General features: G+C 46.7%; 9 protein-coding genes across 9 annotated transcripts; 5 read left to right on the plus strand and 4 right to left on the minus strand.

Moving 5' to 3' along the window:
* Nucleotides 1-1191: 1191 nt before the first annotated feature.
* I302_106283 (uncharacterized protein) lies at nt 1192-2645 on the plus strand (the record flags this gene model as incomplete). The annotated part of the gene is made up of 6 exons (XM_019192027.1): nt 1192-1368; nt 1566-1655; nt 1805-1892; nt 1985-2202; nt 2353-2418; nt 2541-2645. 6 exons carry the CDS (start codon nt 1192-1194, stop codon nt 2643-2645), a joined length of 744 nt encoding a protein of 247 aa, XP_019046657.1.
* A 419-nt stretch (nt 2646-3064) lies between these two features.
* I302_106284 (uncharacterized protein) lies at nt 3065-7148 on the plus strand (the record flags this gene model as incomplete). The annotated part of the gene is made up of 25 exons (XM_065870243.1): nt 3065-3307; nt 3374-3391; nt 3454-3460; nt 3524-3550; nt 3615-3691; nt 3772-3785; nt 3847-3903; nt 3959-4041; nt 4208-4380; nt 4448-4485; nt 4556-4649; nt 4718-4733; nt 4795-4879; nt 4958-5071; nt 5275-5344; nt 5432-5533; nt 5588-5617; nt 5673-5741; nt 5812-6096; nt 6168-6190; nt 6252-6312; nt 6373-6447; nt 6565-6820; nt 6897-6945; nt 7010-7148. 25 exons carry the CDS (start codon nt 3065-3067, stop codon nt 7146-7148), a joined length of 2205 nt encoding a protein of 734 aa, XP_065726315.1.
* Nucleotides 7149-7607: 459 nt separating this feature from the next.
* Nucleotides 7608-10211, plus strand: I302_106285 (uncharacterized protein; the record flags this gene model as incomplete). Its single annotated transcript, XM_019192029.1, has 12 exons — nt 7608-7658; nt 7737-7824; nt 7909-7939; nt 8018-8024; nt 8173-8336; nt 8458-8617; nt 8756-8898; nt 8983-9132; nt 9225-9348; nt 9416-9446; nt 9509-9587; nt 9659-10211. 12 exons carry the CDS (start codon nt 7608-7610, stop codon nt 10209-10211), a joined length of 1581 nt encoding a protein of 526 aa, XP_019046659.1.
* A 421-nt stretch (nt 10212-10632) lies between these two features.
* On the plus strand, nt 10633-12430 carry I302_106286 (uncharacterized protein; the record flags this gene model as incomplete). The annotated part of the gene is made up of 6 exons (XM_019192030.1): nt 10633-10942; nt 11002-11062; nt 11262-11404; nt 11581-11964; nt 12047-12230; nt 12313-12430. 6 exons carry the CDS (start codon nt 10633-10635, stop codon nt 12428-12430), a joined length of 1200 nt encoding a protein of 399 aa, XP_019046660.1.
* A 721-nt stretch (nt 12431-13151) lies between these two features.
* I302_106287 (beta-1,2-xylosyltransferase 1) lies at nt 13152-16219 on the minus strand (the record flags this gene model as incomplete). The annotated part of the gene is made up of 12 exons (XM_019192031.1): nt 13152-13256; nt 13358-13449; nt 13515-13600; nt 13662-13740; nt 13806-13840; nt 13909-13961; nt 14196-14519; nt 14591-14856; nt 14947-15131; nt 15211-15441; nt 15519-15569; nt 15627-16219. The coding sequence occupies 12 exons, from the start codon at nt 16217-16219 to the stop codon at nt 13152-13154; spliced, it is 2100 nt and encodes a 699-aa protein (XP_019046661.1).
* A 911-nt stretch (nt 16220-17130) lies between these two features.
* I302_106288 (uncharacterized protein) lies at nt 17131-17927 on the plus strand (the record flags this gene model as incomplete). The annotated part of the gene is made up of 5 exons (XM_019192032.1): nt 17131-17159; nt 17218-17239; nt 17313-17434; nt 17643-17729; nt 17816-17927. The coding sequence occupies 5 exons, from the start codon at nt 17131-17133 to the stop codon at nt 17925-17927; spliced, it is 372 nt and encodes a 123-aa protein (XP_019046662.1).
* Nucleotides 17928-18399: 472 nt separating this feature from the next.
* On the minus strand, nt 18400-19164 carry I302_106289 (uncharacterized protein; the record flags this gene model as incomplete). Its single annotated transcript, XM_019192033.1, has 1 exon — nt 18400-19164. One exon carries the CDS (start codon nt 19162-19164, stop codon nt 18400-18402), a length of 765 nt encoding a protein of 254 aa, XP_019046663.1.
* A 1023-nt stretch (nt 19165-20187) lies between these two features.
* I302_106290 (uncharacterized protein) lies at nt 20188-20703 on the minus strand (the record flags this gene model as incomplete). The annotated part of the gene is made up of 1 exon (XM_065870244.1): nt 20188-20703. One exon carries the CDS (start codon nt 20701-20703, stop codon nt 20188-20190), a length of 516 nt encoding a protein of 171 aa, XP_065726316.1.
* Nucleotides 20704-20769: 66 nt separating this feature from the next.
* I302_106291 (uncharacterized protein) lies at nt 20770-21204 on the minus strand (the record flags this gene model as incomplete). The annotated part of the gene is made up of 1 exon (XM_019192034.1): nt 20770-21204. One exon carries the CDS (start codon nt 21202-21204, stop codon nt 20770-20772), a length of 435 nt encoding a protein of 144 aa, XP_019046664.1.
* Between the last annotated feature and the right edge of the window lie 1113 nt (nt 21205-22317).

Consider the following 22317-nt stretch of genomic DNA (forward strand, 5'->3'; position numbering starts at 1 on the left):
ACCGGATCTTGAGAAATGGGATGGGAAGACGGAATTCCGTCAAATCAAGGTAGCGGAATTGCCATGATATAGCTGGTCTCGGAATGACTATGCACCGTCACCGTGGAGAGAGTAGTCTCGTAGACATGTGTGCATTGCTGTGCCATGCATGTGGCCGGTGGTCAGTACAAGTGTAAAGATATCCGCTTGGATATTGGTACAAGACGTGATTCAGGGTTGTTGGAATGTCCATGTCCAAATTTAATTTAATCTCTCGATCACTCTTTCCTTTTTTTTATCTACGAGTATGAATTTGGATCTCATGGGGAATGGATGGATTGATTGATGAGAATGAAACCGAGTAAATCCGAGTGATGGTGTCTGGCGAGACTGAATGCATATGTGCGATGATGAGACACGTACGTATAGTCCAGACTGAGGTGATGGTAGTGCTGGGCTAGTATAGTGAGATGACATGGACTAGTATAGCGTTATCTATGGGTTGCGGTTGCCAAGAGAATGTCCCAACGTGCAATGTGCGAAGTGCAGATTCCCCAAAAATGAATGAAACGTAACCACGCTACTCTATGATTCAACCAATGCCGCAGCTCACAGATATAACCGGGGTTCATGTAATCGTAATCGTTGGTCGTATTTAATCATAATTTTTTTAATTTATCACAAGCCCAGCCCAGTTCATAACATACTCACCACATTCCTCGTCACTCTGCTGCTAGACACTCGTATTCCTCCCCAATCACCAATCACCAGTTAACGTAAACCCACCCCTACTCGTACCAATCCAATCCAACCCAACCCATTCAATATCCTTCCGTCCTTCCGTCAATCAGCCGATACGAGTCATTGAAATTTCATCTCTCTTCTTCTTTCTCTCTTCCTTCCAACCAACCCCAGTATCAAAGACAGGCCAGCAAGTGTCCTGCCTTTGTTTAAATCAAGATTCACCCCACCCGCCAAGCGTTAATAACGCTTAGGAAATCCATCAAACTGTCTCAATCATCTATCCCCGCTTCAACCTCTTCTATTGTAAATAATTCATCGTCTTCCCCACCATTATCGCTAAGACCATCCTACGTATACGCCACCACTCCCTCACCATCATCATCCATCCCAAGGATCCTTCAACCTCCCCCACTTCAACCCCCCTCCAAAGCTTCAAAAAGAAGTATACACACAGCCGTACGAGTCAATATGCCGTTCCACGCTGAACCCCTCCGAGCGAATAAGGAGATCGATATTGATCTGGAGCATTCGGTGGCAGCGCAGAAGTTCCCTGATATCCGGGCGGTGCTTGAGGGGAACAGGTGGTGGGCTAGGGAGGTCACGGAGAAACAACCTGAAGTGTGGGCGGAGCAGGTCAAGGGGCAGGTGAGTTTGTGTTTGTGTTTACTCTGATTTGGGAGGGGGTGGAGCTGATGAGATGATTTTTCTTTATTACTTCTTCATTGGTTATTGCAAACCGTGTTCGACACATCTGTACCCCAATACCAATAATCACATCATGTCTAACAACACTCTTGCTCTCACTCGCTACCGCTCAACTTCCACTCGCTACGCTCGTGTAGGCTCCAAACTTCCTCTGGATAGGATGTGCCGACTCCAGAGTACCAGAGGTGACTATCATGGCTAGGAAACCTGGAGAAGTATTTGTGCAAGTGAGTTTTGAGTCTCTCCCTTCCCTTCTGGCCAGGCTCTACTCTGTCTTATAATCAATGATCTCCTCTGGCGCATCATGCTACATTATCTTGCTAGTCGTGATCTAATTCATATAGATCTTATCACTCACCTCTCACTCTGCCCACAGCGAAACGTAGCAAACCAGTTCCAGCCTCAAGATGACGCTTCGCAAGCATTGTTGAACTATGCTATTATGAACGTCGGTGTATGCCATGGTGAGTGATAACTCCTTCCTGCCCAGTCTGTATATAAGATTATGTTCACTCAGACAAACGAGGTGATTGTGCTAATCCCCCTCATTCCACAGTCATCGTCGTCGGTCACACAGGTTGTGGAGGTTGTATCGCCGCCTTTGACCTCCCAGCTCCCAAAGGAAATGCCGAATTCTGCGACCCCGCTACCCCCTTGACTCGATTCTTGGACCCTATCATCAGGTTGAAGCACTCTTTACCTGAGGGGAGCGATATCAACGATTTGATCAGAGAGAACGTCAAGATGAGCGTGAAGAATGTTGTGGATAGTCCTGTGAGTTTGCGCAATTCCATTTTGGCAGTCTTGTGATCAAGGAGGAGGTTTGTAGTGGGAGAGAGGATGATCAAGGTCGCTGTACCGAGAGACGGTCACCTGAAATGACATGTTGGATGATTTTTTACTAATGGCTTGATCCCTTTACAGACCATTCAAAATGCTTGGGAGTTGTCACGAAAAGGTGAATTCAGGAAGGTATACGTTCACGGATGGGTGAGTTTGATTTTGATGTTGATATTCTTTGGTCTAGCCATCTCCTATGTCTCATCTTCGACGAGAAGGACAAAGTTAGGCCATGTACAGAAGTAAAGCTGATCGAATCGCCATGTAATCAGTTATACGATCTCTCTACCGGTCTCTTGATCGATCTTAACATCTCGCAAGGGCCTGAACCTATCGTACCGGAATCTGCCAAACCTACTACCAACGGTACTGCTTGATCTCTCTTCGTTTCGTATGGGTGAGACAAAAAGCTACTTTGGTCTTTGGATTCCTTGATACCTTCTTCGTATCCGTCACAATTGGTTGAAATCATTTTCTCGAGGAACAGGTCATATAGATGTACATAGATTAATCTTTTCTTCTTTTTCCTCTGATATGCTTGGGTTTTAGGGAGGTACTGTATACAATAGAATATTATAGCGTGCGGGTGATCATATATGCATTCCATCTCATTTCACTTATCTGCCCAATCCACGTGGTGTCCTGAATGGGAGTTCGAGTTGTGTCCTTCCTCCACTTTTACCTTTGCCTGTTTTCGTGTAGTCAAACAACAACGTCACCGATAAATCTCAACTTCACTTCATCCTTCTCATCTGACTTGCATCATATACGAAACAGAAGGAAGGAGTTGTCGAAGATGCCTCGTAAAAAGGTACAATCAGACGATGAGATCGAAATAACCATCGAACACCCTACCGACACTCCCTCTTCCTCACAACCACCTTCTCCAGGTCCATCCTCGTTAAAGGGGAAAACCAAGTCCGGGAAGAAGGGAGAGAAGAGGACTCCTCCTCCATCTGGACTTCGTCAGCGGATTAAGAGTACGGTCGAGGAGATAAGTAAGGAGACGGAGGAGCTGCATGTCAGGTTGAAGAGGAAGGTGAGCCCTTTACCGTGTAAAATGGGAGGGAAAGATGGTTAGCTGATTTTGGGTGTGGGTGCATAGGATGATGGGCATTACAAGGTGAGCTCTCATGTATGCGCTGCAATACATCTGGTCTTATGCTGACTTGGATGACCTTGTAGCTCCTAGGTATGCTCCATCGCCCGTCGTCTACAAAGCGATACTGATTTTGATAACGATAACTCCGTACAGCCCCTGGAACACCATTCAATGAAATTGGTAAGTCTCAGCTGTCATCTCGAGATTCGTCTACCTAACAGCTGACGGACTATTTCTTACCCAGATCTAAGCGAATCAGTGTTTTTCAAACATGATGGACACAAGAAATCGAATTGGAAATCATGGTTGTTCGGCAGGAAAGTGGGTCATTTTCCTTCCTTCCGTTGCTTCCTCGTTGCGGATCAAACGGTCTGATACATACTGATAATGATATCCCGTAGTTCGTCTTCCCCTTGTAAGCTTTCTTCAATGTCTCCTCTGACGGATAGCAAAGCTTACCGCGAGTCTTGAGATAGGGGTGTCATATTGGGTATATGTATCGCTCTGTGGGCGGTGGATCTGACTACCCTACCGTGAGCTCTATTTGTACCAGAGAGGGATATGTGTGAGCTCACGAGGGTACGATAGAGCCGATATGAAAGATATTTGGACGACTCTGCCTGCTGCGTTGGATCCTAGGGATTTGTTGGCTAATCTTACGGTTGTTGAGGGTGAGTTCATCATGCTATGCTATGAAATAAAGGAATAGGCAGACCTTTCCGGGGCTGGAGTATGTCCTCACTCAAACCATCAGATATATGATACTCTTCCTCTGGCTTTGACTATTGGTGCAACTCCATCACCTATGACTACTAATGAGGACCTGGTCGATTTCAGGCGCACGAAGAGCACTGGAGAACCGAGATTTTACCGTCGGGGAGTCCTTGGTCGAGCAATACGGATTACACAAACATCATCCAATAGTACTGATACCTGGTATCGTATCTACCGGATTGGAAAGTTGGGGTACGGAGAGTGTCGCTAGACCATTCTTCAGGAAGAGATTATGGGTAAGTCAATCGGTGTCAGCTGTGGATGTTGCTTCGGATCTTCAAATTCAGCTGACACTTGACATAGGGTACATCAACGATGATCAGAGCTGTGTTGACCAACAAGTAGGTTCTGAACCCCAATTTCAGCTGACAGAGGCGCGAACACGTCGATAACTGATAATGGGGTTTATAGGGAACGGTGGATTCAGGCGTTATCCATCGACCCTGAGACGGGGTTGGATCCACCTGGATTCAAGATTAGAGCTGCTCAGGGCTTGGACGCTGCTGTGAGTATATCAGCTGGACCTTGCGGATTGGTGGAAACAAGCTGAATGGCATTTGGACATTGGCATAGTCCGAATTTATCCAAGGTCAGCTGACTCGGTCTCAAGGAATTGTCGCGGTAGTTGTACCTGACGAGCGGTTTCATAGGTTATTGGATTTGGCAGAAGATCGTCGAGAATCTAGCTACGTTGGGATACGATACCAACTCGATGGATATGGCTGCTTATGATTGGTATGTCATGTCTTCACTCAGCTTTACCTCAATCATCCTCTTCAGAGGGGTCTATAAGCTGACGTGCAATTGGGACAGGCGACTGGCATATTATAATCTCGAGACTAGAGATGCGTATTTCACGAGGTTGAAAACTAGGATAGAGAATATGAGGAGACATAACGGACAGAAAGTGGTGCTGTGTTCGCACTCGTATGTCCATATCACCCATCTCATGAACATCAATTTCAGCTAATGAGGGATTGTTGGTCGTAGGATGGGAGGAACCGTGTTGCTGGTAAGTCCGCTGGTGAACGGCCGAGAAGCCATCAGCTGATCAATATCTCTTCATAGTATTTGTGGGTCCTTTTGCGAGCGGTGGACCGGAGAAAGCGAATAAGCTAATAATTGTCCAGCTTGAAATGGGTTGAGTCGGATCCTAAGGAAAATGGCTTTGGCGGAGGGGGAGGTGCAGCTTGGGTCGATGTGAGTAACACCCCTTCTTGAATTCCCATTCTTGATCGCACTCAAGGGAGATCTGGGGATTGACAGTGCTAATCACATTGATATTAGGAAAACATCGAGTCGTGGGTGAACGTCGCGGGAACGATGCTAGGAGTATCAAAAGCTATGACTGCTTTCTTGTCTGGTGAAATGAGGGATACCGTCGAATTGGTAAACTCCTTCCTAAGCATTTCTCATTAATCTGGCAGCTGATATACTCTGTAGCATCCCGCTGGATCATGGGTCCTTGAGAAAGTGAGTTCTTTGGTGAATCGATATATGGGGTACAGGGAGCTAACATGGCAAATAGTTCTTCTCGCGCAGAGAAAGAGCTAAATTGTTTAGAAGATGGCCTGGGTCAACTTCGATGTGGATGAAGGTGAGTTGGCGAGAATTGCTGATGTCATTTCAGTAATAGTACAACTCGCTCATAAGCATGGACTGATCAGGGCGGTAATCGAATTTGGGGCGATGACTCGGGCGCACCCGATGATCCCCCCAATGCTACAGATACTCACGGCCGATTCTTCTCGTTCCGTCATCCAGGTACTTCGGAGGAAGAGTCGTCCTTGAACAGCGGAACCGTTTCTCCCAATTTGACATTAAACGAAGCTGGACCCTATGTCTTGACTCATACTCCGCCTAGCTTCCAGAGGATGATGGAGAGTAATTATAGTGTTGGGTTTGAGAGGGATGAGGAGCAGCTCAAGAAGAATGATAGGGATCATACTAAGGTGAGTCTTCTCTTCGAATCTTATGAGTATGATCAATAGAAGCGATGCTGATGAGACGATTGCAATGGTAGTGGAGTAATCCTTTGGAAGTTAGGTAAGCTAATACTCTGTGTAAAATGCTCAGGGCGAGAACGTCCAGCTGACTTGTATGATAGATTGCCTGAAGCTCCTTCGATGAAGATTTACTGTCTGTATGGACATGGCAAGGAGACAGAGGTCAGTTGGCTGGTTCCAACTCAAGGGAATAAGGGTAACTAACAATAGATTGGTTTGTAGCGATCGTACTGGTACATGCAGGGGGAGTACGAACATGATGATACTCGATCTGATGCGGAGAATGAGGATGCGTATGTGAGTGCCATTTGTCCCCTCACTCAGTTGTCTACCTCGGAGGACTGAGTCGGTCAGTAGTGGAAAAAGCCGATGATCTGCAGCTAACACTGCATACGCTGACTCGATGATCTACAGTGCGACACATCAGACCCTTCAAACGGATGCGACAATTCCACCACACTCCGCGCACCACTCGATTTCCCCCTATCCCGAAAACACTGGATAGATTCCGTAGTCACTGTCAAAGGGTCCAATCCTGAAGTTCGATCTGGCGTTAAGTTCGGTGATGGAGATGGGACAATCCCTGTGATAAGTCTGGGAAGTATGTGCGTTAAAGGTTGGAATGGGACTACGAAGTGGAACCCTGCTGGTATCGAGGTTATAACTCAGGGTGGGTGGAGTGTCGCTACTCTACTAGCAAGACACCTCCTTATTACGGTGATAGCTGATACATTCTAACTTGACAGAATACCTCCATTCGCCGGAAAGTATGGATCTTCGTGGAGGTGCGCAAACGTGAGTTGGGCCACTATTGATATAGTAAAAGAGACCAAGCTGATAACGATTGTGCGATATGCAGAGCCGACCACGTAGATATCCTAGGAGCTACTCCACTCAACACTGCCATCCTTAAGATAGCAGCTGGTAGAGGTGATTTGGTGACTCAGCAGATTGGCTCGGAGATTTTCGAGTATGTCAAGAAGATGGATTGGGATTGATTTGTGGTGTTTGTTTCTTAGATGTTTTCATGTTATGATGATGATGATAGATAGATGGGATTGATTATGTATCATATTAGATGGTTTGGCTGCATACAATAGAAGTTACTTAACAGTACAGATATCAAACTTGACACGATGGGTATTGGGAGAGTAGATGTGGTTAGTAACTCCTTCCTACGTGGATGGTCGATGACGATTTGTACGAAATCAGGCACGATCAGTCGAGTTGAATCGACATTACCAAGTTACGACGTACAGTAAGCTTTCACTTCAAATCCCTCTTTGCAATTGAAGTGATATTGCATCACATCCACACTTGGAGCACACATAACATTCCGGAGAGGGCTTGATTTCTTCAGATTCACATCCAGAAAGACATAAGGAATCCGACTTGTCTATTGTCCTCACAGATCTCTTATGGATATATCCCTTCCGATCCAGTGGAAATAGTAGAGAATGAGAATAGCTATTGTCGGTACGGGCGTATCTGGTATATCAGCCTTATGGGTGAGAACAATCCAACGTTTCGACCTGCTACTATCGTATCATCCCGAAAACTGATAGGGTACCTTGATATGGGTGTAGCTACTCAACGAGTTCTCAGAACATGAAGTGAACATATATGAGAAGGATGAGAGACCCGGTGGACATACTAATACTGTAGAGTTTAGGAGTGAGTTGGGTTCTAGTCTAGCCTGTATATCTCTCTTGATACTTGACGATGAGGTGCTGAGGCTGATTGTGTGCTTGTCATAAGGGGAGGGGAAAGAACCTTGTCAGGTCGATACGTGAGTTATCTATGTTAATCAGTGATGATACAAGGGGAAGTATAAGCTAACAAAATGAACGCTTTCGGATGGATGAAGAGGCTTTGTGAGTTAGGAACCCATTCTACACCGTTCGGTCCAATCTGTCTATCTCGGCTTTCCACAAGTCGCAGTTCATACCGCATTCACACCTCTTGCACAAGAACACCGATGACTGACCGCCTGACTCACATGCTGTCCTGCGTTATCTTTAGATCGTCTGCAACCCACCCACATATCCCAACTTCCTCCGATTCCTCCAACACCTTAAGATACCCACGCTGAAGACCGAGATGACCTTCTCAGTCACGAGAGATAGGGGCGCGTTTGAATGGGCTGGTGAAGGGCTGGGAGGGGTGTTTTGTCAACTATCGAATTTGTGAGTCGACTTCTCCTCATTCCCACAATCGTTGGACCATCGGTTGGCAAGGGAGAATCACACAGAAACGAGCAACACACCACCAAGGTCAGGGCACTGACCTACTATCTCTTGATCTTAGGTTCAACCCCCGACTATACAGGATGTTATTTGATATCATCCGATTTAACCTCTTTGCGACTGATCTGCTGCACCAGGAGGGAGATAGGGAAGGGATCAGTATTGGTGATTTTCTTGAGATGGAGGGGTATGGAGAAGGGTTTAGGGATGATTATTTGATGGTGAGTTAGTCAACCGATACTCGTTGTGGATATGCGACCTCTCGACTTCCCCTATCATTCATCAATTCAGATCCTGGCCTGTTGTGATATTGCAAAGACGAAGAAGAACGAGCTGATCAGCTGCGGTGGTGATTGTAGCCCATGACGGGTGCTATCTGGTCTACACCTGCCGATCAAGCTGCCTTGGACTTCCCCGCCTCAACGTTGATACGGTTTTTCCATAATCATCATTTGTTACAGATTACGGGGAAGCCCAAGTGGTTGACTGTTGATGGTGGCTCGTGAGTACCTACTCCGGAAGACCTCTTACAGCAATACGAGCCTAGGGTCAAGCAGATGCTGATGTCTTCGTTGAATGGCTGCAGCAAGAAATATCTGGACGCAGTTCTGGGCAAACTACCCAAAGAGAACTTGCATCTCAATACGGAGATAACGGCTATCGAGTCTGTGGAGAACGGCGTGAACCTTGTGGAAGCCTCAGGTCAGAGGCACCTGTACGATCATGTTATACTAGCGTGAGTATGCGAAGGTCTACCGGCCATTTGATCGATATCGCTCTGCCTTCGTCATTTGTGATCGGCCTTGGGCTAACTACGTTCTTGTACAGGACTCATTCCGACACGACTTCGAAGTTGCTCAGAAATGGTGGTGGACTGACAGAAGACGAGGAGAAAGCTTTGGGTCCTTGGAAATGGAGTAAGAACGAGGCTGTCTTGCATTGGGATGAGAAGGTGCGTAAACCATGGGTTCACTGTGCAACGGGGATGAGGTGGTGGCTGAATATACACTCTGTTGTAGTTGATGCCTGTAAGGCGCAAAGCATACTCTGGTGAGCTGGGCGAATGAGTGCGGTCTTAGATACAGCTCAAGCTGACTATGATTATATTGCAGCTTGGAATTACCTTACATTGACCGAAAGTGATGCCAACAAACCTCGTACTTCGGACTCAAAAGTCGAGACTGTAGCGTTGTGAGTAATCGTTCCTACATATGCTGAAACGCAAACGCAATCAGAGCTTTACTTATTCCTTGTATGCTTAGAACATACGATATGAACATTCTTCAACACCTGCCCGAATCGAAACACGGTCTAGTCCTCGTCACCCTCAACCCCCCATTCCCAGTTGACGAGAGCAAGATCATCCGAAAATTCACATATGAACATCCCATGATGACCCACGAATCGGTTGCTTCTCAGAAACTACTCCCCTCAATCCAGAATACACGGGGTATATCTTACGCAGGAGCATGGACGAAATATGGTTTCCACGAAGATGGATTTACCTCATCAATGAAACTACTCCTTCAACCTCCTTTCAACGTCACGCCTCCCTTCCCACTCCGACCAGCTACGAGGGATTTACCGACTACCACATACGCTGTGCTCATCGCTAGGATACTGGTGAATGTTCTGGAGAGCTTGAGACGGAGGGTACAGCCGGGATGGTACTGGGTCAGATGGGTTGTTGTGGTGGGGTTGGTATGGTTAGAACAGGTCATGGGGGTTGTGAGATGGAGGGAAGGTGAAGATGAAGTTAGGAGGTTGAAGGGGTATTGGGTGGGGGACGATGGGGAGGGCAAGAAGAGGAGATAGGGGTGGAAAGTAAATCATTCATCCAATTGGGTGTTGTCGTTCTATCCTATGCATGGTCCTATAATGTCATACTACCACCAGCTCTGTAGCTTCGGTGATCTGTTTTGAGATCCGTATGAAAAGGTTAGTCACGTCTTCACATGTCCATTCGGCCGACACAAAGGAATGAGAATGCGATTAACCAGTAAGAACACTCGGATTACAAAAGTTTCTAATGAATTGAAAATTTGTAAGTGGTGTTAGAGTATTGATGACATAAGCGAACTCGTAATTTCCCCTATAAAGACTAGCGTAACTTGCCAAGACTAACCTCTATTTCATGTTACTGTTCACTCCACCTTCATTAAAACTTTCTCATCAATTGCCACCACTTGCTATTTTCTCATCACTCGACACCACGCAATCACAGACTCAAATCACAATGTCATCCTCATGCTGCGGCGGTAAAGGCGGAGCAGGGTGCTGCAAGGACCAACCTCAATCTCAAAATGGCGCGGCCGTACCATTACTTCGAGGAAAGAAGACAGCCCAACAACCAGGTTCCTACGCTGCTGTAGCTGCTACCGGTACCTCGAACGAGTCGCAGCAGAACAACAAATCCTACGGAGCCGTTTGGACACTTGAGAACAATGTACCGCAGGGTAATAGGACGCAACAGCTTCAGGATGTTTTGGGCGATCATGAGCCGTTGGGGAGTAAGTGCTCGGCCCACGCTTCGGGCGGACAATGTTGTGAGTGTTTCCTATCTCTCTGATCAGAGGAAGGTAGCTGATGTGGAGTGAGGGAATAGGCAAAGAGTTGAAGGGTGATGATGAGAGACATTTGATAAGTCCTGAGATCGTTAGGGATGTGTGAGTCTGTTCTATTTTGGTATAGCTGGGTGGATGACATGCTTATCAAGCGATTCTATATACCTTCTCGTATCACTCGACCCTCTCCCGCCACTTGCGATGCCATCACTCGCCCTCACATCGCCATTCTACACAACGCTTTACCCTGCACAACGCGCAATATCACGTCCGACTCGACAACCCCTCCTTTATACCACAGAATTATCGGTCTCTCGGACGGTCTGACAGTGCCTTTCGCCCTCACTGCTGGTCTCTCCTCGTTGGGTAGCTCAAGCTTGGTAGTTACCGGCGGACTGGCGGAACTCTGTGCTGGAGCTATTTCAATGGGGTTGGGTGGATATCGTGAGTGGTAATTGTAAGAGGATCCCATATCGACCTATACTGATCATTAATCATCTATCTTCAATTCGCCTTTATTTTTACCGACCTTCGCGACCTGTCTACATGTCCGCCCCACCTGTCTTCCCATGACCATTTTGCTCTCATCTCGCCAACAATGTGCACGCACACTCCACCAGTCGCTTCGCAAGCCGAGCTAGACCACTTCCACTACCTCCGACGTCAAACGCAAGCTCGTGTCCTCCGATCCTGCTCAGGCGAGATGGAACGTGAAGTTCACTCCATCCTCGGTCCCCTCGGAGTCAAAGAACCCCTATCTCGATTAATAGCTGAAGATCTCAGGATCGTGGAGGATGATCTGTACGGTCCCAAGGATGGAACGACCGGTACGGAGGGAGTCATGCCTGCTTCTCAGGTCGCGCCTTTATCCCACGTCAAGCGATGGAGTAGTATTTTCAACTGGGGAAGCAAGAAGGGCGGAGAGGAGGAAGAGGGAGGTGAAAGTAAGGTGGATGAGGATATGGGGTTGACGGCGTTTTTGTTGAAGTTTGGTGAAGGTTTGGGTGAGTCGACCGTCACTCCAACATCTACAGCTTCATGATTATGTGTCGCATCGCGAGCTAACCATACCTCACACGAATCCAGAGGAAGTACCGAAATCCCGATTATACATCTCCGCCCTCACCATAGGCTTATCATACTTCATCGGTGGCTTGATCCCATTAATACCATATATGATAACCGATACCGCCGAGAAGGGTTTGATCATCTCCGCTATCGTCACCGGTGTGATCCTGTTCATCTTTGGAGGATTTAAGACCTACTTCACGTGAGTCGGTTCTTCTTTTGTAATATAAATCTGTCTAGCTAGCGCGGCGAGGAGTAACCTGACCTTTCGTGGTTCTTCGCAGCGGCGCAACCGGAGGATGGGGCGGATACGCCTACGGAGCCATCTCGACGATGATTGTTGGTGGTGTTGCTGCGGGAGCGGCATTTGGATTGGTCAAGATCCTAGGTGTGCAAGAATGAACATTTCGTTGAACACGTCACTGTCCAGGAGAAGCAGAGGGTATTGGGTTTTGGCGTAATCAAAAACACCAGAAGCGATTTTGATGGATCATTATTACCGGTCCATTGTTTACCCGTCTCATACATAGTGTGGTTCCAAGTTCCCGTCGGCGTGGGATTCCGTGTAAGAATAGACAGAGTTTAGATCAAGCAGTCAAATTTTCGATTTCTATAGATAGTATGGTCAGTTATATATACCCCGGATGGATATACTGTACTTTATGCTTCACATTGTCCCGTTCGAGCTCAATGACTGCTCTTCTGGAGAAAAGACTTGTGCACCGATCTGCCTGGTCCAATGAGGTCGTGTCACTTCTGAGTAAACAGGTCAAAAAATACTGTATATACATTTTGCGTGACGAGACCAAATCTATCTAAAACACTGTACTGTATATGTTCGAACCGAATCGGATCGAATCGGATCCTATCCTAATCCATGAATGTGATGAAGATGAATATGTAAAAGTCCTTCCATCCTTCCCTTCCCTCCACTAAGCGGGGTATATCTTGTGAGCCAATCACGCGCGATATGATTTGAGGGTATCCAAGCTACAACGCACGACGCACAGTGCTACCATACCCTTCTCTACCCATTGTACTGTACCGTGTTACATTCCCATATACACAACACAACCCCGGATTTCTATCTCTCTCCTGTTCTATGCTACCGCTATACACAGAACTACTCATCCACCATTGGAGGTACTACGTCGGCAGCTACTGGTACGTCTCCTTTGTTCGCTGAGGATGGAATATGATTGGAGTGGGATGTGGGTAGTATGAAGTCCTAACCAAAATACCATTAGCAACCAATGAAATATCGTGAGGTGATAGGATGAAGCATGAGGGTTTATGATAGAGCACTGCAGAAGAGTCAGGCAAACTCACCATCTTGCCGTTATCCCTATCAGGCGAAACTAACCTCGCGTACTCGAGGTACAATCTGAACATGTAGGCCTGTAGATCTTCTCTTCTCCATGCTACGTGATGAGAACGATCGTTGATCAGCCATGAATGTGTCATACTTTGAATTTGCCAGACTCACTCCTCTCAACCCAACACTGCCCGTTCAGAGCTATCCTTCGAGCTACTTCATCGTGCGCTCCTCTACCTGAAGGCGTACCTCGGAAGCTACATGACCGATCTGTTAGCGTTCCGAGATACGATGTGGAGAATAAAGCTAATGACTTACAAAGACATGATGGAGAATAGATCCGAGTAATCCATCTTGGATGGGACGTAGGCGTACCACTCAGGTAAAGACTTGGTGTCTGTTTGCGATGTAGTTCATCAGCTACCTGTTATTTACGATGTAAGATAGGATAGCCGAACTCACTCCACTCTGGGAAGACGGTAGCTTTGACCACGACGCTAGATAACACGAATTACAATCAGATCGTGGGTCTTCTCGGGTCAATGAGAAAGGCTTATCTGCTTACTTGTTACTGGCCATGAGACGTGGGAATCGAGATGACCAAGCATTACCGTCGGTCTGCGAGATGTAGAGTATGTCAGTAATTTGTTTCTCCTACGCGAGGTCTCCCTGTTTGTCCTGCCACGCCTTTAACGACACACCAACATCATACTCAGAAAGGCAATAACAATCAATTCTTTCTGACATGGAATCTAAATCCTCCATATTGCACAGCCACATCTGATTATCATTCATATCCACCATGTCCAACTCCTCGATTGCTAAATTCTCGACCCAAAAGACACCACTCACATCAAAGACATATTTGAAATCATTGCTCCTCTCCGCATTATCCTTCCCAGCAAATTCAATCTCCTTCTCCATCTCATCGCACGTCCCATCATCCCAATCGCACTGCCAATGTCCTCCAGCAAGCTTAACATCCATATAATATTCGCCTAATTCCTTCAAAGGTAATCTGGATAACTCTGCTTCGCCCGTCGATCCCACTGGAGCCAGGACCTCGGTGTACGAATCGGATTTATCATTTGCAAGGAAATGGAGTCGTTCTCTGTGGGATTGTCGCCATTTGGAACCCTTCTTTTTGTCATGGTTGAGACCTGTTGCTAGACCTCTCTATATAAACCAGAATATCCAATTGTCAGTTACTCGTCATGTGAGACGGTTATTATCGCGAGGAGACTCACCCAGTACAACTTCCCACTCTTCCTGCTCCATTCGGGATCAGGTCCAACATCATCTCTCCTCCCATCCCTTCCAATAGGAGTTACAGGGATATCCCCGTTCAACATTGTCTTGGAGGGTACAAGGATAGGATACAGCTTGGTATGAGGTTTAGGATGTGTTTCCGAGTTGTGCTCTTCCAATAGCATTCCGTGGTTCTCCATGTATGAGGGATGTTGACAGATGTCCATGGCCGCTCCGTGGGCGTTGATGAATGTATCAGCGGCGACTGGACAAGTGAATCATATTAACAGTCAATTACAATTCAAACGATGCAATCGACATTTCTCTGATTCGGCAAGCATAGAAGACAACTCACGCTCCTCCTTTTCTCCCTTGTTCAACGGACTATCCTTGGCACAAGCTTTGGACCAGACTTGTTCGAATCTATCATTCTCATTGGCATGGTTGGAGACCTTGCCGGCCTTGGCGGCATTGACCAATTCTTCCTGTCTGGAGTGATCAAGCAGTATGGATGGTTGATCATGGATCGTAAATGTAGCCCTGTAGATTCGTTTGAACCAGGAATCAGCTATCACCGCGACAAATTATCGAGGAAAGAGAAGCTGAAAAGGAGGCTCACCTGAAAGCACCGATATGCTTGATAAAGGGTTCCAGCAAGTTGATTTGCGAGTCTGCTCTGGGTCTACTAGCCCACCAAGTATCTCTAGAGTAATCATCGTTCCATTGTAGTTCAACTTTCCCATCATGTATGATCAATGTGAAAGTTTCCTGAATCTTCTCCGTCTCCTCCAATCGTTCCTGTAAAGTTTTGATGGGCAGACCGTAGAATGGTAGTAGTGAATCCATAATGCTATGAGGGCAATACAGGTAAGCAAGCACTCATTATCGCTGAGAGAGACATAGATGGTATAGACAATCAATACTCACGCATCATACTCATCAGGTAAAAGTACGTTGTTGTTCTCAGCGAAATGCCACCTATTTGATCGATTCATCAGCTCAGGTTTTATTCATATCATTGATGGGAACACTCACCACTCGTCAAACCCTTTCGGTGGATTCCTCCCCCATTTCTCCTTGTAGACCTTCACAGCCTGTTCCAACGACTGACTCTGTCTCGCCAACATGGCATTCCACTTCATCTCGCCCTCCCTCAACAAACCCAATATCGGATGAGTCAAGCCCGAAGGTTGGGATTTCGTCTCATTCGACAACGCCGAGAACTCATCATCGAAATCCGGATCATAGTCATTACCCTCCGAAGGGGGTTTATGAGCCTTCACTATCCCCGGACTAACGCTCTCCAACACCAATAATTCCGCTCTCCTCTTCTCGTTTGCACTCAACGCATCATATGGCGAGAGGAAGAGACACATCCCATCTTCGTCGAATTCCACCGGTCTCGAGGGGGTGTTGGGGTTGAGTATGGGGGGCAACCACTTCGAAGGGGAGAAGTAGGAAGCATCTGGTTCGTGGTGTGGTAGATTTGGTGTTAGGGCTGGAGGTAGTGTGGAAGGAGCGAATGTGTGAAGGAAGAGGACGAGGATGGATCCTGAGAGTATCAGGATGACGAACCGACGTGGTATAGGTAGATTGAGGGGTGAGGGGAAGGGGAAGTTTAGTGCCATGTTGATGGCTTGATGATTGAGCCAATCAAGGCCAATTCAGAGGAAGGGGGAAAGATTGTCGATGGGATGATGATGCGGTTGTGTGATGATTGCTGGACTGTTCTTCTATGCTATGATGCTGGAAGTAGATGATGGTATTGATCGTAGTGAGGATGAGGATAGGAAAGTAAACAAAGTCGTTTTTCCTTTTCTTGAGATAGTGTTTGATGAAACGCGAACTACGATACAAAAAAAAGAGGCTCGTGCGGGTGACGAGATGCGGTGTGATACGTACACTATACGTTGTGAACGGGTGTCAGACGTACTACCGCGCCTTGTTTGTACCCAGATGGTTTATATGAGCAGCAAAAGAATGTATGGACAAGTCGGATTGTAATGATAATGATGATGAGATTAGGATGAGGTATAGACAGCTGTTGGAGATGTATGTGTATACGAGTAGAGGTGAATGAAATGTTTCGTGTTAATTGCTACAACTGGATTTGGTAGAACTGATTGAGGTACTGTACAGGATCAAGCTCAGCAGAGACTTTGACTTGAAAAGTTAAGGGACGCACAACAGAGCACGGACTGTCACCACGCAACCATTAGCGCAGAATCGAGAATTAATAATCCCTTAGACATAGGCACGCTGAATCCCCCACATGAGCAGCGAGCCTATGAAGCTATTTTCCTATCACGTGACACGCTTGCCAACCTTGTTCGTCGTCCGCTACTCTGGTTCAAAGCATCAACATTACTCATCCCTTCACATCCTCAACATCTCATTCATCATTATATCATCCATCATACCACTGTTTAGTACCCTGTCTTCATAATCTAGCACGTCGCACACCACCGCTGCACCTCTTCAGTGGCGAGTACGCAATACACAAAGTTTCAAAGTCCTACAGCTCTCTTATCTTTCCAATATGCCATCATTACGATTCTGTGGTGAATGGTAAGTTGTTCGATTCATCATTGCCACCTCGAGTAACTGACATGTACAATATGCACAGTAACAACCTCTTATATCCCAAAGTAAGTGACTCCCTTCGTACAGGCGCGATAATCATCAGACAGCTCGAGGGTGACTGACATGGCCTACCTTCAGTCCGACAACAACGCCAAAATCCTCTTATACCAATGCCGAAATTGTCAGTACGCAGAGAACGCCCAGCCTGATCCTGGGATGGCACCCTGTGTGTATAAGAACGATCTGTTGACTATTGCTAGGTGAGTATGCGTCTCTTAGATGTGGGTAGGCCAAGCTTTGAGATGGAGATGTTATGGGAACGAAGGGATTGATCAGGCGAGCAGGAGGCAGTGGATGTCTGTTGCTTTCATCAGGTCATTGAAAGGACTGGGTATCAATAGCATCTTCAGGATATCATCTGCATTGGAACATACACGATTATGGCTGACCTTCTCGCCTGTATCACAGAGAACAAGCAGGTGAAACAAAGGATTTAGAAACAGACCCAACTTTGCAAAGATCAAATATAGAATGTCCCAAATGTTCTCATCATGAGTGAGTCACCGTCGTTCAGTTCTCTCGTTCATTTCTCCATCAATTCATATGACTGGTGCTGACATACGCTCATTCATCATTATCAGAGCTGTATTCTACCAGGATCAAGCTAGGCGGATAACGACCAACATGACCTTGTTTTATTACTGTACGAATTGCAAATACTCCTTTAGAGATCCAAAGGTCAAACATCGTTAGTCCACTCGACATCCGACGAGAAGGAAGATGTAGTACGATCATCGAAACCTGTGGAAGATTCGCATAATAGAAACCAATAAAATACGGTCTGGGAGCTGAAACCCCGAATTAGGAATATGAGAAATTCATGTCCTTGACCAATGTTGTAATATACTTGTCGCTCATTAGATAGTTAAATCATCATACCGAATGCATCATTGATCCGCAAAAATACAGTTATGTACGTGCTGGCGATTATTGCTGTTCCGACTTGAAAGTATTGAATAAACAGAAGTGAAGATGGTGATGTGCTGAGAATCATTGCAACGATGTGAATTGGTAGACAATTGCAATCTATACTGTTATAGGCAAGAATTCAGAACGTGAATGCTAAGAAAACAATCACGAAATCATGACTTCAAGAGACTAGCATCAGCAGAACGACTCAATGAGCCAGTAAGATCCACCAGCGAGATAGGTGTTGTATCTGGTCTCAAAAGCCACGATCTGACAGTCCCTCCCATACACTGAATGGTTCGCCGCGTGCACGAAACATCCCAACCGACTTGGCTGTCTCTTCAAAAGTATCCGCGTCGGGGATCGTGATCTTCTCGCTATTGGCGGAAGGATCGCCCTTGGAGATCCAGAAGCTGAGTTGAGGGGGATGATCCATCGATGCGAATCCCTGTTTGCAATCTTGGAAGAAATTTTCGAGAGTCTTCTCACCGTTGTTTAATGTCTTTCTGTAAAAGGCACCAAACAGATCACCGTGTTCTCGCCACTCTTCTTCCGAGAGATGACTTTGCGAATTGACAACTTGAGCGATATCCATGGGTTTGTTCATCACCATGTATGAGTCCAGGCGCGATTCTATCTCTTCGTTTGCCGTCGCGAAATCATCATCTGAAAGACTTATTAATCTGTTTGGTGCAAGCGCTGCGGCTTTGTTTAGCCTGATCTTCGCTTCGTCGGCTCTTTTGACCCTCACATCGATCATGTGCTGTAATCGACTGGGAGGTAGGCTTAGATTCATGGTCGAAACGTGTCGAGCATGAGTTTGGGTATTCGGTTGATATCGATTTCGTTCACCAAAAGGTACGGTCAGCGAATGTTCAATTTCCCCTACCGTTCTGAGCTTGCACCTGTCGTCCCATCCTTGCTTACTGGCCTTCAACATCTCTGGAGATATCTTTCTTTCCATATACTCAATTATACTTTCAGATATTGCGGTAAGGACAACTTCACTGTTCAACGGCATATCTTGGTGACACGTGGTGGAGTGATCGACCGCCTTGTCAACTAATTGAGCTTCAGTATCTGCTGTAATTGAGTCAACAGCCTCTTTGACAGCTTCGGCCTTGGTCCACTGACGCACAGTAGAGGGATTGATGGAAACCTGTAGTAAAGAAATAATGCCGTCGATGTTGATATTCACCCTTGTTGATACTCCTTTGGATCTCCATTTTCATCGTTAACCTCATATAAACAGCTCGAAAGATTCTTCTGGACGGAATTTTTCATCGCTCTGTGGCGGAGGTGATCCACCACGTCTCGAAGATAGGTGCCATCTTTGAGTCGATCGGGATCGTCCCGTACCTCGAAAGGTTTTAAAACCTCGTGAGAATATCTATATCTGAATCTGCGGTTTTGACTTATCAAAGACCCGATCTCCTTCCAGGTGTCGGCGGCACGTCTCCATGCATCGTCCCCGAATTGGGTAGACGTATGGCCTTCAAACAGAGTAGACATTGTATATACCTTTCGGTGGTTGTGTAAATATACTGTTCTTTAGTGATATGGATGAAGTGGTTGATGAAGCGGAATGGGATCAGCTTGTATTTATATGCTGACAACTTGTCTTCAGTCTCCCAGGAGGATCAACCCTTTTATACCTTGTTTGCGTCGTTTCTCTGTCCGATTATGTCTTGTCGATGAAAGGGCTTCACCCCCTGCTTCGCAACATCATCAGCTAGAAGACCACTTAGAACGAAAAAAGGAAATAAATCGCAAGGGAACCTTTGTAATCTAGTAGATAGAGGCTGGAGCCAGAAGCATAAGTATAACGCATTGCAGTGCAATGAAGAGTGTTGACCATCTGAAAAAGGACGAGTAGCTATGTCATCAAAGTCGCAGGACAGTCAACATAGTATCACACAAGCTGGCATCATGAGCGGGGAGTGTTTGGGGGACAAACACACAAGGGTGGACATTCTGCCTCTGCGATCTACAAGAAAGACCGAACATGCATACGTCGAGGAATTCATGTACAGTATACAGCTGACTAGAAGTTGGCAATCCTTCCAAAACCTATGTCAACATAATCCCATTCAGGCCGGGCCATTGGAGTCGGAGTGTCCTCCCTACCAAGCTCCTCCATGATGAGCCCCCGGGTACTTTCCGAAGGAAGCACTGCCCTAGGTGCTTCCGGAGATTCATCAGAAGCCCACAGATGTACAGTTGGAGGGTAATTTAAAGAGCAGAATCTCCTTGTGCTTGAGCCCCTTGTAGACTTCTCGAAGGTCTCACCACCGCCAGTCAGAGACATCGGGTGAAATGTAGGCCACAAATTAGCTTGGTCCTCCCACTCTTGTTCGGACAAGTGGGCGTGGGACTGTACAACCTCCTTGAGAACAGTCGTCTTCTCGGCAAGGTAGGCGTCCTTTCTAGATGCTCTCTTTTCGTCGATCTCCCTACGAGTATCCTCGTTCGTGTCCACGTAACACTTCTCTCGTCTAGCGCGCTCTTCTTTCTTTGTTTCCACAAGTCTCTGGCTTATGTCGTGGACCAAGATGTTCATTCCACTGAAGGTGAGAGCAGGGACTGCATTGAATGTTCCGACCTTCTGATGGCGGTGGGAGTTCGGTTAAAAGGTATGAAACGGCGCATGGTGCGACAAAAAATCTTCGACGTCGAGGATCGCTCTTTTACGACATTTTTCGCCCCAACGTGAATTGGCCTCTTCCGCCCGTCTTTTGAAGCACCCTTCGCTGGTAAACAGTTCCACGCAGCGCGCGAGCTGTCTGACCACAGCGAAAGGCGTGACCGCACTCGTGCCCTCTTCGTAGACCGAGGTGTTCCCGGATAGAATCAGATCAAACATCCGGGGCTGCAACCTATCTTGAAGACCCCGCAACAGATCGCCTCGGAACTCCGTCAACAGCTTTGATTGGTCTGCATCTGCGGTCCCAGAGCCGACATCTGCGAGGTATGCGGCTTCGAGTCTATCCGTGTTGAGATGAATGTCCAAATGCTCTTCACCTTGGGTACCTGGGATTGGCGTCGTTGTATATCCAATCATGTCAGCAATCTCCAACGTACTCGCCTTTTCCCAACCCTTTTTTAATGATTCTCTCGAGATAGTCCCCCTCTTTGAATCGGCCGGGGTCCTGTCTCTCGATAACGCCCACATGCGAGAGAGGCTGATGCTTGATATTCGACTTCTGAATGTCCGTGTATATATCACCGAGAGTCAGCACTCGACTCATCACCTTCTCAACGCGAGCATCCACAGTGGCTTGATCAACGGCGCTAGTGGACATGTCGAAAGCGTGTAGGTGATTTGGCTGAATTTGAGAGGAAGATTGCTATTGTTTGAATGCTTGACAGGATATTCGAGGGTAGCAGTATCGTGAGCTCTGCGCAATTCTAGATTGACCGTTTTATACTGTATTGCCCGAGTACTCGCTTGGACCACGATTCGCAGTCCAGCTCTTCCCATTGTGCCCTTTCCTTTGTCAGTCCAAAGAGCGAAATAGCGGTGCAACGTACTCAAGTCCACATTGCAAATCGACTCTACTCTCACAAAGGATTGTCCGAATGGTTCGGTAAAGATCGGACGTCAATGAGGGCGAAACAAGTCGCAACCCTGATAATTGTATACCGATCAATGGAGGGCGCTATAGTCTGTGGGAAATGTCCGGAAGAAGGTATGATTTGTGGTCATTCCAAAAAACGAAGACCTTTGAAAACAAAGGTGGTGGAGTTCAGACTCGTGAAGGGGTTCTCGCTCTGCGTACGAACCGGCACAGCCGCAAATGGTTCTGTTCTAAACTTCGTGCTGTATCAGCTTCCTGCGGCTCTACCCTGCGATAGCCATCAGGACATACTCTCCGAATAAGGGTCTTAGAAGGGCAGTGCAACTCAAAGGTTCTTTTTGCTAGTCCACCAAGTCTGACTAAACACCGCCCTCGTGGCAGTGGAGCAACAGACAGGCGACATAGCTGATACCCAAACTCCAGAATTTGTACGGGCAGATTACGACGCTGGTCTTTGAGAAAAGGAAAAAACAGCTTTCTCTTGTCTGTCTAGTCGCCGGTACATCAATGGAGCAAGATCCTTTCTCCCAACTCGTCTTCTAGCTGCTCTTCGAAGACTTCCATATTCAGCGATGTCACTTCATTTTCCGCAGTCG

This window comes from Kwoniella bestiolae, chromosome 4, assembly GCF_000512585.2.
Source record: "Kwoniella bestiolae CBS 10118 chromosome 4, complete sequence".
Lineage (NCBI taxonomy): Eukaryota > Fungi > Basidiomycota > Tremellomycetes > Tremellales > Cryptococcaceae > Kwoniella > Kwoniella bestiolae.